The sequence below is a fragment of the Platichthys flesus genome, chromosome 24 (genome assembly GCF_949316205.1).
Source record: "Platichthys flesus chromosome 24, fPlaFle2.1, whole genome shotgun sequence".
In the NCBI taxonomy this organism is placed as follows: Eukaryota; Metazoa; Chordata; class Actinopteri; order Pleuronectiformes; family Pleuronectidae; genus Platichthys; species Platichthys flesus.
The window spans coordinates 8,514,821-8,532,954 of NC_084968.1; the positions used below are offsets into that span (position 1 = coordinate 8,514,821).

Genomic DNA, 18,134 nt, shown 5'->3' on the forward strand with positions numbered 1-18,134 from the left:
GTAAGAGTTGTGAAATTAACGTTTACAGAGAATTTCCAGGGAACACCGTGTGTCCTTTACAAAATAAGAGAGGGTACTGTGATCGTCTGCAGCCAAAATAACTGATAAAAACTTTTCCGCACTCAAAACTGCTACCGGAGCAATTGCTGTAGAAATATGTTCTGTGTAGAAAAGTCTTAGTTTAACAAAGTGTTTTCCTAAATGACTTGTTTTGTGTTCAAAAGTGTTTTATCACTGGAGTCAAAATGCTTATCACGTGACAGCTCTGGTGGATTTCACATTCAAAATAAAAGTTCTCAACAACAAAGAGTAAAAGTCAAAAAGTTTAACTTAAAAGTAAAATATCCATTATGCACATGGATGACCTTTAATAGGAGAGCAACAGTCCATCATGAAACAGAATGTGACTTTGTGAGATATGTATGGGAGCCGGGGGGGGGGGGGGGGGGGGGCTGCGGGTTCAAAAGAAACAGTAATAGTGTCAAAAGGAAGATGTGGTGCTGCACAGTGTAAATGGAGTCTGAATGTTACAGCGCTGTGAATGTGGCAAAGCACGAGCTAAAGGCGAGGTGAACAGAGGGTAAAAGACTGAAAGGGAAAAATATCAAAGTGAAAATATGAATTCTTCTCAGGTTGTTTCAATGTGAATAGTTGAACACAAACAAGGACTTACATTGAAATTAAAGTCGGTGTTACTGCTCGTGCTTTCTGAAGTAGATTACTTTTGACTTGGGTTGAATTTCTTTCATTGACAATTGAGGAACATCTAACTTTTTAAATTCGGAGTCCTTAGTATTTACAGCCCTATAATTGTCCCTACTTTGTAAATGGCCCTGTGACTCTACACCAGTCGGTTATTTGCTGTATTCGACTACCACTAACTCACAAAGCCCATTCTGTTGAGCGGACTGCTGCTCTCCAGAGAGGGAATCTGGGGGAACTGCTTGCATTATTAAATACAACGTTTCTCTCACTCAATATTTAATTAATAACCAATTGGAGCGCGCTCCCCACAGACATAATATTATCCCGCTCATTTGAATACCATTACATTTGTCAAGTCGCGTGGATAGCGCACTAAATACATAATTCTTTCATGACTTCCTTTGCACGGAAAGATCCCCGTCAAAGGAGGTGTATAATCTCTGAGGGCAAGGTTGTTTTTTACAGCTTGGTGCTTGATTATAGTGCCAATTACAACAAAGGACGGATTTTGCTTGAACATACTTTATCTGTGAGAAACTTCCACTTGAGAGAGAAAGATATAATTTAAGTATCGTAATCCTCAAATGGCTTCGTGGAGAAAAAATATGCAGATATTAGTCGCAGGAGCCGATAGACAATCAAGTTTATTGTTCCGGCTGATGTCTTGTCCCACGTTACTTTTATTTTATTTCATGGAAAAAGGAAATATCTTCTAAATCCTATATCATGTTTGTTATTTTTATCCAAATGACCTGTTTTCATTAGTCAGAAATCCTTTGAGAAAACAAGCAGGAACACTGACAGGGTAAAGGGTTCGCGGGAGTGTGGGGGGGCAACTGGCTCAAGCGTTAACAGGTGACCATGCAAATAAGACTCTGAGACAGATGCAAATATCGTCCCAGCTTCCTCCCCCCCGCCCCATAGATGCAAACATGCACGACCTGTTGGACAGTGAAGCATTCGGACATGGACCAGGGGCGTACGGTACATCAGATGTGACAGAAAATTAAATCGGTGGAGACAACCATGGGCGAAAAGATACATGGAGGCCACAGCGATGCATCGGTGGTTGAATTTGAACGTTTGCAGCAGTTTGACATTTTTGTTTTGTGTGGAAGACAATTGAACTCGTTTTTTTTTGTGTGTGTTGTGTTCAAAGAGTAAAGACACACCAACCTTCTCGAAGCTCTGAGGGACGTAGGGAAATTGATGCAGAACAAAATGAAATAAGGGGAAGGAGAAAAAACAGGGGAAACACAGAGAGTAAAAAGGCCATGTTGCAGGTCTTCAGATGCTACGTAAACAATTGGAAGGACCTTGTTTCTCCTAGCGTGCCCTGTGTGCTTCCACGGCACGTTTCCAATAAGCAGTTATATTTACTTTAAACATATTCTGCCCAAGCCGTGTGGTTAGCTTATTGTGATTATTAAAATAAAGCTTCTTTTTGTTTCCTTTTACCTCTTGGTTACATCATGTATGATATTATTTGGGATCTGAATTGGAATTAATGACTATAAAAACTAACCACAGGACTGAAAAGCATGGTCAAATTTATAGTAGAATCAATATAGCAAATGTCTATATGCTGTTTATAATTATAGAGAATTAAGACAATACCGGAACAGTAAAAAAAGAAAAAGAAGCCTGGATTGATGTATTTGAGTCAAAGTGAGCATAAAAAAAAACAGTTGCACCAACGCACCAGATATTTTTGCATTAAAAGAATAAAAGACCTGTGAAAAAAGATTAGAGAATGGAAAGTTACTGCTTCTGCCTGAAATGTATTCAGTTTACTAAAAAACATTCAGCTTCGACAGCGTAGGAATTAAAAACTGTCAATTCTTACAAGCTAAATTCAACTGTGGGTTGGATCATTGAATATAATTTATTTATAAGAGTTTTAATTCTTGATTTATTCATTTTTTTTTAATGTCAATAATAAAAGTAGCGAGATTAACTGTGCCCTTCCGATGTTGATCAATGTGCGAGGAGAAAAGGGGCCAGAGAGGATCTGTTCAGTGCAAGGGGAAGAGCTGGGGCTGATGGAGGAGGCCTGTCCACACGTTACTCCGACAGTCGGGTTCGAGAGGCAATTAGTAGATAAACAAGGCGCAAGCAAGTCTAGTCATTGGTGCTGGACTCGGGGTAATCAACAGGAAGGACCAGAGACACATAACAGAGCAGATTCTGTGGGTTCAAATCAGTGCAGGTAAGTCGAGTGCAAAGTAAAAAAACAAACAAAGCTTACTTACAATGACCTCGCAGGCTACGGCCCCTGCTGACTTTACCGGCTGATTTAAAGGTTTCTCAAGAAACTTTAGAGATACGGTTAATCAAATTATTTACAGAGACATGCAGGCGTCGTTAACACGCGTTTCCTACCTCTGACGTATAGATTCGCCGGTGCAGAGTAGCGGGTTCCGTCGTTGTTGGTCGCCACACATTCATACTTCCCCTGGTCCGACTCTTCGCTCTGCTCTATCTGGAGGGCTCCTGGTTGGGGAATAGCAAACGGTGCAGCAGGAATGCGTTTGGTTAAAAATGGCGTCGCTCGTATCGAGTTCACAAGCAAAAATAAAAAAATACCACGTTGGGCCTCAAGGAGGCCAACATCAGCCACCTTCATTTCTAGTTTGGCTTTGTCCTGAAAGCTTCAGTAGTCGTTCCGTTTCAGAGAAATCATACTCAAAAAATATCAAATGAGATACTACACGTATCCGCTACTATGAACTCTGTATTTTAACGTTTATCCCACGTCATTGTAAAAGCCGGATCCATTGGCTGAGGTAAAATGGAGGCTGTGTTATCCGATTAAAGACGAGGGATAGTTTCAAATGGTTTATCATGCAAGACCCTGCGATTCATATGTTGTTCCCTTTTAACAGGCCTAACGTAACAACAAGTGAATGGAAAATAAAACGTTAACCAAACCCAAAGGAAAGGAAAAGACAAAAATGCCTGTTTCATTTGCTCTATTCTGCATATATAACTTTGATGGCGTCTTAAGTAAAAAAGGCTGATTAGATTTAAGACGACAGGGTCTAAAAAGACACTCATCCTACCGCCAATGTCAAAAAAAAGCCATAATTCCACTTTTGAGGATTAGGGGCAAGCCCTTCAATATACAACATATTACTGGACTGGTCAATATGGGGATGAGTGATAACTGCTTCAGGGAAACATGGATCAAACAAAAAAAGGTTTACAGTATAAGAAAGCAGCATAACAAGGGAGGACAATCGAGAGAAAGAAATTTAGGTATGAATTTGAGCATATTCAATCACAGATCAAGTGTGAAATTCACCTAGGAGAATAATTTTGGATTCGAGTGAAGTTACTTAAAAAAAAAAAAATTGCAGCTCATACAAAAAATGTAAAAAATGCTGCTCATATACGTGGAAAAATTTAAATTGAAGTATTATGCAAGGAAAGAGCAACATATAACCCTCGGGAACAAAAGTTTGACATGCAAATCTTGGCAAGAAATGTATGTCGGCACAACTTACAACCTTCTGACAACCCTTAGCTGAAAAATAAAATGCAGTTGTATTAGAAGACAAAATTCAAAATATCGGCCTGAGCCGACAAGAAATGAACCAACCACTGCTTTAGCTTGTGACAGCTACAAAAGACACCCATAAAAATCCACCAATGGGATCAGCAGTGTGGTGTCACATGACCCAGGGGAAAAATGGCTTTAAGCATCAACAACTCTCCAACTCCTCTGTCACACGGCAAAAATGAGCCAATCAGGTCCGCGCCGGACTCTACAGTTTGCCTTTCCCAAACCCTGAAGAAAAAAAAGTCAAAAAGTAAAATATTCTCCAAACCCAAGAAAAGTGAGAAAAATAGGTGAAAGAGAAAAAAAGCACCGTAGAAACTTTATCAAAAAAGTGGTTGTTTGGGCTTTTTTGTAGAGGTACAGGAGAGGAAAGCAAATAGAAGAAATGGGAAAAAAATAGTTTGCAAAGATAGGAAGAATTTCTTTGGGAGAAAAAAGCAGAGTAGAGGCAATGTTGTCTTCAGCATGCCTGCGTGACTCCACAGCATCTGTGTGTGTTTTAGTGCTGAACAAGAACAGCTAAGGGGGGGGAAAATGCTTGGTTGTTTTAGTTGGACAAAAAGAGGGACACATGGTTCGCTATGGCCAAAAAGAAAACAAAAAATGAACGGAAAAAAAATAGAGTTTGGAAAAAAATAATTGTCATTGGATATGCTTTTTTGAGCCAGGGCAAGCATATCGCAACTGAGCTAATCAGGCTCTTGAAAAACCAGAATACAAAGGAGTAAATAAAGAATAGACAACAAAAAAAAGATGGAAGACAAATTTTGTCAACAAAACAGGACAAATAAGGAGGAAGGTCCGTATGAACGAAATGGGATTTGGTCTCGGTCAACAGGACAAAAATGACGGGTGATATCGAGTGGAGATGAATGGGTTGACAGCAAGAATGAATTTGTATTATTTTCATTCTGTGAACGTCAGTTCAGCACTCTTACCTCTTATTGGTGTACCACCTGGGTGGATAATATGAATGCAAATAAGATTAGAAAGAAGAAGCATTAGTACGAGTAGATAGAGTCTGGGGGGGCTTTGGAAGAAGAATCAAATTAGATTTAACAGTAAATATAGGTACTAGAGGAGAGAGAGAGGAGAGAATCAGAGAGAGAAGAAGAACTTTTCTCTACTGGGCAAAGAAAGACAGGATTCATCATAGAAAAGTCATTGGTCAGAGAGAAGAACTTGTACATTGGTGTACCACGGGGGAGGTGGCATTGTATTTGTTTTTGGCAGTGGCTTCTGAGGACCATCTAGTGAAGGGAAAGACTTTTGAGGACTTGGTGTATGAGCTTGAAAGCAGAAATATGACATCCCTTCGCTTGACCTGAGCTGATCACCTCCCTACAAAAATACTTGTAATTAAGAAGATTAAGTGAGTGAGTAAGTGGTGGTGTCAGTGAGTCAGCAACAAACATGTGAGGACAGGTCATTACCCCGGTCAGTCTACGACAGTGCTACGCTGATGTTGTGTAATCCCTGGGTTCAAGGTGAGACTGGAGCTGGCAGTGGTGGGACACTTAAACAACGTGGGGTGAGGGAACAGTGTGTGTGCCTCAAAGAAGTAGCCCTGCACTTAACCTATCTGTTAGTAAAATGCATGCCATGCATTTTAATATTTGTTGGAAACATGGAAAAAATTAGTGGGGGGTGATGTGTGCTTTAGAGCTAAGCACTTACCAAAGGATTCTGTAGATTTAAAAATATAGAGAGAAGAAAGACAGCATAAGAATATGAGTATATCTCTTTTTGAGTACGTTTAGTTCACAAGGCTTTGTCGTTAATGCTCTACGCGAATCAGAGAATCGCACATTAGAAATACGGGTTAGTTCTACACAGTTCTGTTGAAAACAAGTCAGCAAGGGGGAAGGAAGGTTAACAAGACGGTTTAACAGAGGACAGCTGTGAAATCTGCGATGACAGGTGGTCCAACATACAAGCCTTTTACAGAGTAGTCGTGCTAATGCGTTGGCGTTAGCTGGCACATAAAGCTGGAAGCTAGTTATTGATTCTTTTAAATATAATGTAAAAAATAGAGAAATCTCTGTGTTTTGAAATATCGAAATCAGACTTTCAGGTGAATGTGTTAAGGTGTGTCACAGGCAGATAAACACAAAGATGGCGTTTAGACATTAAAGCGGGGGGGCTGTAAGTTTTAAGAATCGGGGGGGGGGGGGGGGGAAAGCCTCATGAGGTTTTACGCACTACTGTGGCTGATTAGAAATAAAAGATTAATAAATAAAGCAAATTAGTTCAATGAGTTTTAAGGATTTCAATAGTGAAATTTTATCAAATCCACAAGATCCGTAACTTTTCTGCACGTCTCCTACTTACACGTACACACTCCTGTCAGATTTCTGAATGAAGCCAAATGTTGAGTATTAATTGTTAGGAAAAGAAAAAAAAAGGCATAAAGAAATGAAGAGAATGGATCCAAAATAGCTGCACCAATGCAGTGGCAAGAAAAACCAACAGAAAAAAAGGGCAAAAGGAAGTCATTGTAAAAAGTCACAGCAGTGGGCAATGAGGGCAGAGGTTAGGGCAGAAGCCAGCAAACACAGAGGAGGGGGGGTGGGGTGGGGAGGGATAGTCCCAACAGCCCATGACAACACTGGAAGACAAAGGGAAGACACGCGTACGGACAACACACACTGGGGCGCACAGCGAGTAAGAGGACAGTAGAAACAAGGCCATTACCTAAAAAATCAAAGCCAAATGAGAAGTTAAGTCATGGGAGGAAGAAGAAGAGGGTGAGAGAACATAGGGGACGACGGGGGGGGGGACGACGGGGGGGGGCAGGTCAGGTCAGGTCAGGTAGAGGGGACTCCCTTTTCTGTTCGGAATCACGCTTTCAGCCGAGAGAACCTACCTGATCTGAGCTGTTTAATGCGGCCGTTGTTGTTGGTGGTGTTGACGGGGAGGAAGTCTTTGAACCAGGAGATGTCGGGGTCGGGGTTGCCGCTGGCGGCACAGAGCATGGTGGCGGTGCGCGTTCGCTCCACCACCTTCAACTGGGGGCCCATGTCTATGGTGGGGAACCCAGGGGGCAGCTGGTCCTCTGGAAATGGATGAGAGAGGTTGGAGCAGAGGTAAGACTGAGGGAGGAAGTGTTGGACACAATAACCATAAGACAAGAAAATAAAAAAGAGAGAGGAAGCTAAAGCAAACCGGACATATTTGCATATTATTTGCATCTTATTTGCATATAATAAAAAAATAGACATCAAATTGAATGTGGCTTCTGGGAGAAATAAGATCCCTTCACGTTTTTAATTCACATAATGTTATTTATAAAATACAGTTTTAGGAATAATTGACAATAAAACAAATATAAATTGTAAGTATTGTAATTCCTTTCATTAAGTATAAAATAATCCAATACATCATACTTTCCATATTGCAAAGACATAATCACGCAATACCTTTCAACGCAACTGTATTGTACGACATTTCCAAAATGTAATATTCTTTTTTTTTCTTAATATATCCACACAGCAGGGAAGCGGCTCGCTTAAACAATCGAGATGTAAGAGGCTCACAAGTGGCTTTAAGAGCTGCTGCTAATAGCTGTAGCCCTCTGTTTGACGTCTTTATGCTCTGCCACTCTAACAGTCTCCATACTTGGATAAGTATTGGGATTCAATTCTTGGTAGACAAATGCATATATTCTCGCAAATGTCAAACTCTAACTTTAATAACAGAATGGAAGGACTGGCGGCTTCACAGCCTACATGTGTATTCAGGTGAGGTGGTGCTCTGATGTGCCGTGAGGAGAGCAGGTGTCTTGTCTAAGCTGTCGTGTCCCCGCCTGTGTCTTAACTCTCCGACCGAACAAGGCCGGGCTTCATCTCGCTGTCGTTCCAGATGGGAAAGAAGATAACTCACGTTGCTCTTTGCTCCAAATAGCCCAGCACTGGACCAAGTGGAGCAATGGTATCCCCGTTATGGTATCAGAGCAAAGTTGTGGTTTTGTATACCCTTGTAAAATGCTTTATCAAATAGTCTCCAACAATCAGCTGGTAAGATATTTAAACAACCTTTTTTTCAATGATTATTTTACTATTTCCTGCAACTGACAGTCAGTTATCAGTACTTGAATTATCTGAATGAGTAACCAGTAACATTAATTAAACACCAACACGCTCGGGTGGAAAGTGCCTTATTTAAAACTACAGGTGTCTTTTGTATTAGTTTCACTTTCTCTTGGACTTTGCTTGGAATTCATTTTAATCACAAGGACAAATCCGCGTGGTGACCTCTCCTTTCATCCAGCTGCTCTGCTTTCAATTGCTTGTCACGATTATTCTCTCATTTTCCTGAAAGGTATCAACGGAGAGGGCGTTAGTTTAAAAGTTTTGAAAGGGTGTTTTTTTTTTTTTGCCGTGAGTGTCTAGATCTCGACTAAAAGTCACCTTCGGAGTTGTGCATTCAAATTTCCGTTATAATTATACGATAAAATTATAATCTTTGACATTTATTTTACCTGTATAAATACATCAGCTGGTGGAGCTTTGAGAATACTAACAATAAACTGTATATAAAATCTAAAAATGACACTGGAACTGTACATATGTGAATCTATTATACCAATCTGTTTTACATTGTCAAATATCAGTGGTGACTGAGAACAGCAACCCTCCGGTTTCCTGCTTATGTTTAATTAATGATGTTGTAAGGCTATTTAATTTATATATATTGTTTGTCCTCGTCTAACCTTGATCATACTTTACGTTTATCATAAATACTTTTGTTATATAAAACAAAAAAGCCATTCTTCAGATAATCCTTTCCTGTCCCGCTCCACCCATTTCTTCATTCTTGGTTTTACTAACACCCCCATTGTTACTAATCTACAAGAGTGCAGGTGCCCCCCCCCCCCCCCACCCCACCAGTTATGTGTATCTTTTTAAGTTCGCTTTAAAAACACAACCAGGCACCCATGTCTCCAATCGTGTTCTCTCGGCATGACAAAGAACATCAAAGCCGAGGGGCAGCTTTGTGCCGGAGCTCTCTCTCTCTCTTCCTCCGAACAGGAAGTATTTTTGGCTCGCACTAAGTCGTGATCTCGGAGAAGGTGCAGAGTGGAGTGTTCCATCCGGCGCGGGATCCCCACGTGCAAAAATGTCTGTGCGGTAATCTCCCGAAAACAAGACCCTGCTTATGCCGAATGCCAACAAGGTTCATGTGCACCTTTTAAGTTTTCCCTTCCCCCGCTGTGATATGGCTAATTAGAGTCTTCCGTCGCTCTCGCATACGCCACCTTTTTTTGGAAACGCTCTCTTCATTAAACTTTCATGAGGCGACATCAGTCTGGAAACAGCTTTGAGATGCCATGAGCGCGCGCACAGCCAAGACGACAATCATGGCCGCCGTCCAACAATGCTTTTGGGTATCTGGCATGAGGAACCACCTCAATGGATAAATCTTCTCAGAAATATAAACTGTTTTTTTTACAAATGAGTGACTTCAGCCTGAACTGCAAAACTTTCCCCCCCACCCCGCCGCAACTCCGTGTCCCTGCCTGAACTGATGTGTTGTGACAGTGATGGAGGTGTGTTGTTTTTGCAACGTTGTCAAGTCGTACAGAAACATTCTCAAATTACCTTAATGGATTCCAGTGCTCTCTAATGCAAACTTCCATCACTGGGCATAGTCATTACAGAGGCTCTTGGTCCCTGCATCTGCATGTAGCTCATCCCAGTGAGACCTTGATATTCTGTGCACTATATTATGTTTGATCAGCTCGTAACATGTTTTTAGAGGAGCCTGGCAGTGTGTTTTTCAAATTTAATTAATTGGTGTTGATAAAAAACGACCTCATCATATCACCTCAGTCAACATCAAACATCATAGTTACATGAGGGAAGTTCAGCTGGAGGACAGAACTAACACATGGATGAAACTGCGGTCTGATGTTTCTGTATACAGTGTATTCCCTTTATCACTTTTTTTATGAATTGCACCAAAAGAAAAAGAAAAGATAAAAGCAAATTGGTGCTTTTATTTCCACTAAAAGCACCAATTTAACACCCATCCACTGTCTAATGTGAGAAACCTCACTTTCAAAGGTGCTCATTCAAACGGGGACGGACAGGATTTGTTTTGTACGAGGCAGCTCCCGTCCGAGCTCCCCTCAGTCCGCTCAAGGTCGAGGGCGACAATTAGTCGATTGTACACCGAGTCAAAAGTGTGGCTGATCCGACACAATAGCCAGAAGCCAGCCCTGAGAGCAGGGAAGTGCGTGGAATGGAGTAATTGGATGTGGCGGGAAAAAGCAGCTCCTGTGAAATTGCGATGAATTCCTAAAAACAAAGTGCGCAAGACATCATAATTTAGCTGTCAGTCAAAAAGTTGGGAATTGTGCTCGTGCCGCGATAAAAAGCTCCTGGTTATTAGTTTCTCTCAAATCTTAAATTGTGTGTTGAGTTTGTCAAAATCAGGAAACTAATGATCGGGCTTAAAACCGTACATATATAATTTAAATAAACTTCAAAAATATACGATACCGGAACCAAACCAAATCTTCCACTTCCTTTTTAAAACGCGTGTGTGTTACATGATGAGGATTCCAGTGCCGGCGACTGATAGGACTCCAGGCGTCGCATTTAAAATTAATGATCTGTTACAAAGGTTTCTGGCATTTTCCAATGGGTTCTTGCTTAGTTAAGGAAAGGTTATTTACAGATGAGCCACTCGTGCTCATCCGAAATGACCATCAAGCGTGAGGCACCTCGAAACTTCTCGTGCGTGGAACTTGAGATTAAAATGCAAGAAACTGAAAGTAAACAGTGCTTTGACGTGTTCAATCTTCTTGAAGCCCTCGGTCCATCCATAATAGGCCTAGGAGGGGAGATGAACACATTCTGTTGCTTGTGCTAGTGATTAACGTTAAATCAGATTAAGCAGTCTTTAATTTGAGCCAGAATATGTTTTTTGTGGAAACTGGATTATTGAAAAAAACGTCCAGAATGAAATAATAATTCTCCGAGTGTTTCCCAATTCCCCAAAACAGTCACGAGTCGTGTGTTGCAGTTCCATAAATTATCAGCACCGGGCTAATTCATAACGACTTCAGGAACCCTGAGCCGCAAACTAATAGGATTGGAAATTGGAAAAGTTTGTGGTGCGGTTTGTTTGTTTTGAAATGTGTGTATCAGGGTTAATATGCCGTGTGCTGCGTGCCAGGCAACATTGTAAATGTTTTAAAGTCTAAGCTAAGAATTTTCCAGATTCCCCCTCCGCCCCCCTCCCCCGCACCTCGCCGAAGGCCCGCAGTCTCAAGGACGGGCTAAGACAAGGGCGGTCCCGGCTTTGCAGACCCATATTGTATATTCAACAATGGATCTACACACTAAATGAGATGGAAGGGAGAGAAATGCTGAAGTCACCTAGAGAAGTGCTGAGCGCTGGTGCTTGATATAAAAGGCTCCCAATGACAATTTGCACACATTAGCCGGTACCAGGCCATCAGGCTGTATGAGCGGGTGGTGCCAAGTGTGAGACGAGCATAAAAAAAGGACATTGGCTCCGAAAGTACCTCGGTGAGCAGATTTTTTTTTTTTACGCCGTAGACATAAGGCCACTGGACGTAAACCCGAACCATTAGTAGATTGTATCTATTGATCATTCATACAAAAATACGAGGAGGAGTGAGATCACATTTTACTGCATGTGACACCAGCGGCCATTTCGGTTTCTAAAATGTCGCTCGGACGCAGCATGAACCCAGCAGTATTTGTCATCACGCCGCAGGGGGAGTGCCATCATACAAACACACACATACACACACACATACACACACACTCGGGGCCTGTGTTCCAACATGTCACCTGCTGTGATGTAAGGATTTCGAGCAACGCGCTCAAGTAATGTTCTCCTCGTTTGCCCTCTTAATTAAATGAGCCCTAATTGAGTCTCGACAGATAAATGCCCCGTTCAGCTGTCACCGGTCACTCTGTACATTTTTTTTTTTCCCCGCTCGGCTACTGCTGCAGTGCATGTGCATCCTGAGGCGACACAGGACTAATGCAGTTACATCGACAGAGTGGATTTCATTCGGTGAAACCAGACGGTGAAACTAAGACGTGTTTTTAAAACGTACACGTGACACTAGAGCTCCTGACATCCTAATTAACATCTCGTTGGTTTTCTCCTGCAGTGCCCCTACACAGGGTCGACAGGGACGTGAGCCAGCCTCTGCCGCCACTCTCTCTCTTTTGTTAGGCGCCCGTTTCCAGCAGAGCGTTCTGCAGCGGGTTGTTGTTGGCAGAGGCTGATGCTCTGCTAACGCCGTATGTACTTAGGCTAATGGCTTCACGGCTTTAAAGTAGAGTGGGGTTGACAGTGTGTTTGTCACATATAGTGATATTCACAAGGTGGGCTCTGGAGATGTACAATCCTATGGAATGTTCTAGAAACTGAAAGTCTTAATGAGGGAGTAAACACACAAAAGCACCATAAGGACGTTTCCAGACATGACCGGTGGAGGATGTCCACAGCATTGGGTGTGAAGTTTACCTTTCCCACAATGCGGCAGGACATAGAGATCTCCGGGGTGTTCCGGCGAGGTGTCTGTGGTGTTTTTAATAACTTCATCAACACACACACACACAACTTCTCTAGAGTTAAGAGCATGTCTGAACGCAGCTAACAGGTCATTAAGAGTGTGATTGAATCCCTCATTGAGTGAGGTGCAGATGCTGTTTTATCTCAATGAGATTTTCCTCCTGTTTTTATTCAATAAATACAAAAGAAGTTGAGGGGGAAAAAACAAAAAAAACTCTTGCGACATACTTCAAGAGTAAAGCAACAAAAAAATATAAACCTTCATGGTCACGTTCCGGCTCAAATTCCGCAGTTGCTTCACAAGGATTGGATTTGGTCTGACCCTTTTCCTGCCAAGCGGAACACGGCGGTCGAGGTTATTCTTCGAGGGGGGAAAATCCCCGAAGGCCATAATAAGATATATTTGTCGAACGTATTTGAGTGGATACAATCTGTTCAGAGGGGCTGTCACGGGTCACCCGCTGGTGGAGGCCTACTGGGGGGGAGGAAGTGTGTGTCAAGAGGTACTGTTGTTTGGGAATCCCAACTCAGCCAAAGACGCTGGATTATGGAAGTGTGGGAACATGGTGTGGGGGGGGGGGGGGTACTTGAACCCAATTTATGAATCAAACAGGTTCTCGCTCTAATCCTCCTCAGAAAACCCTCGTCCAAGCACAGAAAACATTACACGACAGCATGTGCTCAGCCATTTTTTTCCCTCCTACACAATAGCGTGTGATTTTGAAGTTGAGGGACACTGATTAAAAGCTCTTTCCTCACTCAAAAAACATCAACTCGAGTGAGGAAGAAACACGGGGGGCGGGCCCTGAATGGTAGCAAGGTTAGGGTGCTAATCACGTTAATCACACAGCACTCTCACCGCTCACAAGGACGTGATTTGGAACCGACTTGTTTAACGGCCTGCTAATGCATTCGCTGGCCTAGACCGAATTAGGACTTGGCGTTTGATGAAGAAGTGAGAGGTGTTGATAAAGGAAAATATGTCCATGGCCCTCCTAATTTGACCTGAAGGATGAAAGGCCTGAAGGACAGGGGGGGGGTTGTACAGTAAACCAGGATTTGCCAGGACGGCATTAAATGTGTTTTTCTTTCCAAAAACCAGTGTGTTGATCAGCACGGAAACACTGTCCATTAAGATTTGTTTACAGTTCTGTGAAAGTTGTCGCAGGCGTCGTTATAACATCGGTTCAGAGACGACCTCGAATTTTTTTTTCCGTTCGGCTCCTGCTCGACTGACGTATTTGTCCCCCCCCCTCCCCCCACCCCTCCCCTTTGGCAAGGGAGAGGGAACTGTTAATTATGCTTTTGTTTACACACAAACAAAATTACTCAAGCAAATGTAAAAGCTTTTGATTAACCAAAGGCAAGCCGCTATTCCGTGTTTGTGCCAATTCCATGACGGCATCTGTTCTATTTTTTTTTTCTTCTTCTTTTCCCTCGTCTATTAAGTTTTCTTGCATTTGCGGTGAAGAGGTGCACTTTTTTTTTACATCTGAGCCCCCCCCCCCCCCCACCCTTTTGCTTTATCAGCTTCCTGCAGCTCGGTTAAACTATCTGAAAACTTTGGACTCGAACAGGGTTGATTTACTCAACATTGCACCATCCATCATTCTGCCCATAACGGGTCGCAGAGGTGAAACTTCACAAACATTCCTTTTTGACCCTCGGGACCTGGACATTTTAATATTTTGTTTGAGCATGCGTTCTTTCTTTCCAATCTACTTATGTGAGAAGAAATGCTGTGTTCCATTCACTTTTTCCTCGAACTTAAGATACCCTGGATAAATTCCACCCCACACATGCCTGGACATCGTTGTCAGCATATAGATGTCTCAGCACTGCCTGAGGTGGAATACTTGAAATAGTTAAGACGCTAGTCCAAGTAACAGCCCTCGTCATTAACCGTGCAAAGCATCATTCATGAGTGGCAGATGAAGCCATTAAGCGAGACAAGCGTGCAGACTGTAAAAAGCACATGTTGCATCATCGCCGAGCGGAAAGAAGGAGAAACGACACATTGAGATGAATTCATTTTCCCTTTAATGCCCTCGGAGAATCCAAAACCGTGTATTTATCTCACTGATACATCCCGCCGCTGTCTGGCACATGTGTTGTCCAGTCTAAATGAGATTAGGTTTTCCCCCCGGAGCTTCGTTTGAGCCAGATTTCCCCAAATAAGCCTCCTGGCACCCGCCAAGTGTAGATATTGCTCAAGTAATCCAATAATGGAAAACAAAATGCTCAGCACTTCCGTTTAATAAAGCCCGTGGTGAGGGACAATTCTGAATATCGCCTCCCTGAGACGCGTTTGAAGGGTGCACGGGCCGGTGAACTCTGAGTCATCCCCGCCGACGGTTTCAAACCCGTGGCACGTATCAGGACGGAGAGCCAGGTTTTTTATGATTGGTTGGAAACGACTGAAATGTGGGAGTGCATCCCGGGTTTGTAATGCCTGGGGCCGCGGTTCTCTGTGTTCCCAAGCTTTAGACCAACCTATTTGTAGAAAATGTTAAGTGGCAAGGCATGACTGGTTTCCAGTTTAGGTTTACAAACGGGTCTGTATAGGATGTGCGGGTCAGAAGGAATCCCGTTGTATCGAGCGGAGTGCTGGGGAGGTCACATTGGCCACGGAAGGCCCGTGATCCATTTGTCTCCACCTGGTTTAGGAATGCGTGTTTCAATCTTCATAGTGAAATCAATGAAGTGGGAAAGTTAGAGAGAGGAGTCTTTCGGCGAATCCCCTTCATCAATGTTTGCAAAGTCAAACATTTACAAAGCATCTCATAGATTTGGGATATTAGGTGACAAATAACAGGGAAAACAAATGGCCACGGCTGTTAAAATGACTACATCATGGTTTACCCACATTAGAAAAATACAAAATCAGTCACTTTCTCTTTTTACTTTTACATAACCCCCCCCCCCCCTCCTCTCTATTGCAGTGAAAAATAACCTACCCCGGTAAAGCGAAGCGTAAAAGCTTTGCTGGGCCGAGGCAAAAAAATATGCTCCAGTTCATTAGTCGATTCCACAGGTTTGCCGCTGGCTAATGAATATTACTGCAGTTGGCTCAAACAGCTAATTCCAATTTACTGTAATGGAGTTTTAAGAGGAGCAGGCACACACTCGGCACAAAGTGGCATTAAGTCCCCCCCCCCCCGCCTCATACCTCTAAAAGGTAGTTCAGTAATTCGCTGATCAAATATAAGTCTCTTTGAGAAAAACGGCTCAAAACCTGAGGGCAGGCGACGAGAGTACATCGAGTAGGCACTAAAGAATTTGATTTCGCCCTCGCCGCCCCGGGGGAGCGGAGCAAGAACGGATTGTGAAATAGTATCCATTGTGTCGCTCTCTCCGCGATGATGAACGTGGGGGGGGGGGGACGAGACGTGGGAGGAGGGGAGGTGAAGGTGCAGAAAAGTCTCTTAACCCGGGGTTCACGGCACTCTGTCTCGGTGAATAATGGCCTCCTCTCCCCCCTTTGGCCCGCGCTGATTGTTTCTTCCATAAATCCCCCCCCTACGAGATGGTGTAATTAATTGAATGCTGCTTATTTGTCATTAAAAAGCCTCACCTAATGCCTGAGATTATGAGCGAGCCATTGGAAGAGTCGATCTATTAATCACCGGCTCCCCCCCCCCGCCACCACCTCCCCTCCGAAAACCCTTCACAGATGAACAATCCGAGCCGTTTCTCATTTTGAGCGATACTGTAGAACCAGCTGTAAAAGTCCACATCCTGGCGGAGTGGTCGCATATTTTATCAAATGTGTTTTTGTTTTACTTTTCTCTCAAATCGCTTTCACTGTTTAAGTCTCAGCGTGACAGACGGAGACGCTCACCCGCAGTCCTCTTGCGTTGCCAAAGAGTGAGCGGCCATGTTGTTGATATCCTCCGGATGCTTTGGGGATTGATTATGTGGGCGAGTTCACTATACTTCCCCCTTCGGACTCTATCAGAAAAGCCTCTAACTTGCCGGGAGTTTCCATCTGGTTGGACTTTGGCGGGGGGGGGGGGGGGGTCTGGGAAACCGTAGCCCGGTAAGAAACGGCTGGAGTTACGCCCTCTGTCCCCCCCCCCCCAAAAGACTGTTTTTTTTTTTTTACGTTGCTGCCGGGGGTAGATTGGGTCAGCCAAGCAGCGGGCATGCGACATAGACGTACGCCACGCCACGTCTGGCAGGGCACCCCCCCGCCCCCAACTCTCCCTCGGCCCGATGTCATTCATAAACATGACGGATTAGCCGTGATATCCCTCCATTTACAACATAAGCGAAGGGAGTGGGAGGACGCGAGTGAAAGCAGAGAGAGAGTGTTAGTGTCGGATGGCCCTCGGGGGCAGTGCTAAAATGGATGGGTAGAGGGGGAGATGAAAAGGAGAGATGAAGCAGGAAGGGCGGAGAGTGGGCCTTTCTCTACAGGCCTGACTGGGCAGGCAGCAAGGCAGGGCGGAAAGCCAGGCACAAAGCTGCGTCTATGCTCAGATGCACCCCCAACCCCCCCAACCCACCCGCTCACCTCCTGGCTGTACAGACAACACGTCAACCCAGACAGATGTAGCGTTCCGAGTAAAGATCACCTACGGGAAAACGTGGAGAGGGGGCCAATTTCGAGACCTCTTCTCTCCCTCCGATTGTGTCTTTCTCCCCGCACCGCCATCGCCTCGCTCGCCGACTTCCCCCCCCCCGCCCCCCCTCGCCTCGCTCCATCCGCAGCCCCCATCAGAGACTTTAAAAGATGCTTGATGTCGAGGACTCTCCCTCGATCGGTCTCTGTCTGCCTCCCGCTGTCTTCCCCTTCTGTCCCTCACCCTCCCTCGTCAGGATTTCACTTTGCATATTCCATTTGGTGGCTGTTACCTTGAGCAATGATTCCATTTACTTCCGAATACAGCGGCCCATTTATTTAGAGTTGGAGGGGGGGGTGGAGAAAGAAATAAAGAAAATGCAACAAACAAACTTCAGCTCTTGCCTCCTTATCTGCCATCAGCCTTTTTATTCAGTTATTATTAAGAATATTCAAAGGAGGAGGGAGAAAACTGTTTGACAATGGTTTGAGCTATTTGCCAAACACGAAGCTCTCTTAACTCCACAAAACGCACCTCAGCAAACTCTTTTATTCTATATATTTTTTTGTATTTCCTTTTTCCTGAACAGTCCATCAAATCTCATTTGATCCCCCTCGAGTGCACTAAGCGTCCCCAAATAAAGGGGACGTGGCGAGGAATACACAAAACAACAGAACCCGGCCTTTCTCCTCGGAGACGCCTCCATTCTCACCGACGCTCCTGTCACTTTGAAGCACACA

At 43.7% G+C, this 18,134-nt stretch overlaps 1 protein-coding gene across 10 annotated transcripts in view; it reads right to left on the reverse strand.

Annotated features, from left to right (window-relative positions):
- LOC133949997 (receptor-type tyrosine-protein phosphatase delta-like) overlaps window positions 1-18,134 on the reverse strand; it is a 333,770-nt gene that overhangs the window by 40,803 nt on the left and 274,833 nt on the right. For 8 of the 10 annotated variants that reach the window (XM_062384134.1, XM_062384131.1, XM_062384136.1 and 5 more), the window contains 2 exons: window positions 7,134-7,322; window positions 3,088-3,198 (listed from right to left, as the gene is read on the reverse strand). In XM_062384134.1, coding sequence (XP_062240118.1) covers window positions 3,088-3,198; window positions 7,134-7,322 — 300 coding nt within the window. Of the gene's footprint in view, window positions 1-1,881; window positions 1,997-3,087; window positions 3,199-5,205; window positions 6,246-7,133; window positions 7,323-18,134 lie in introns of those variants that run through there. The other 2 variants (XM_062384137.1, XM_062384138.1) reach the window with 2 other exon arrangements.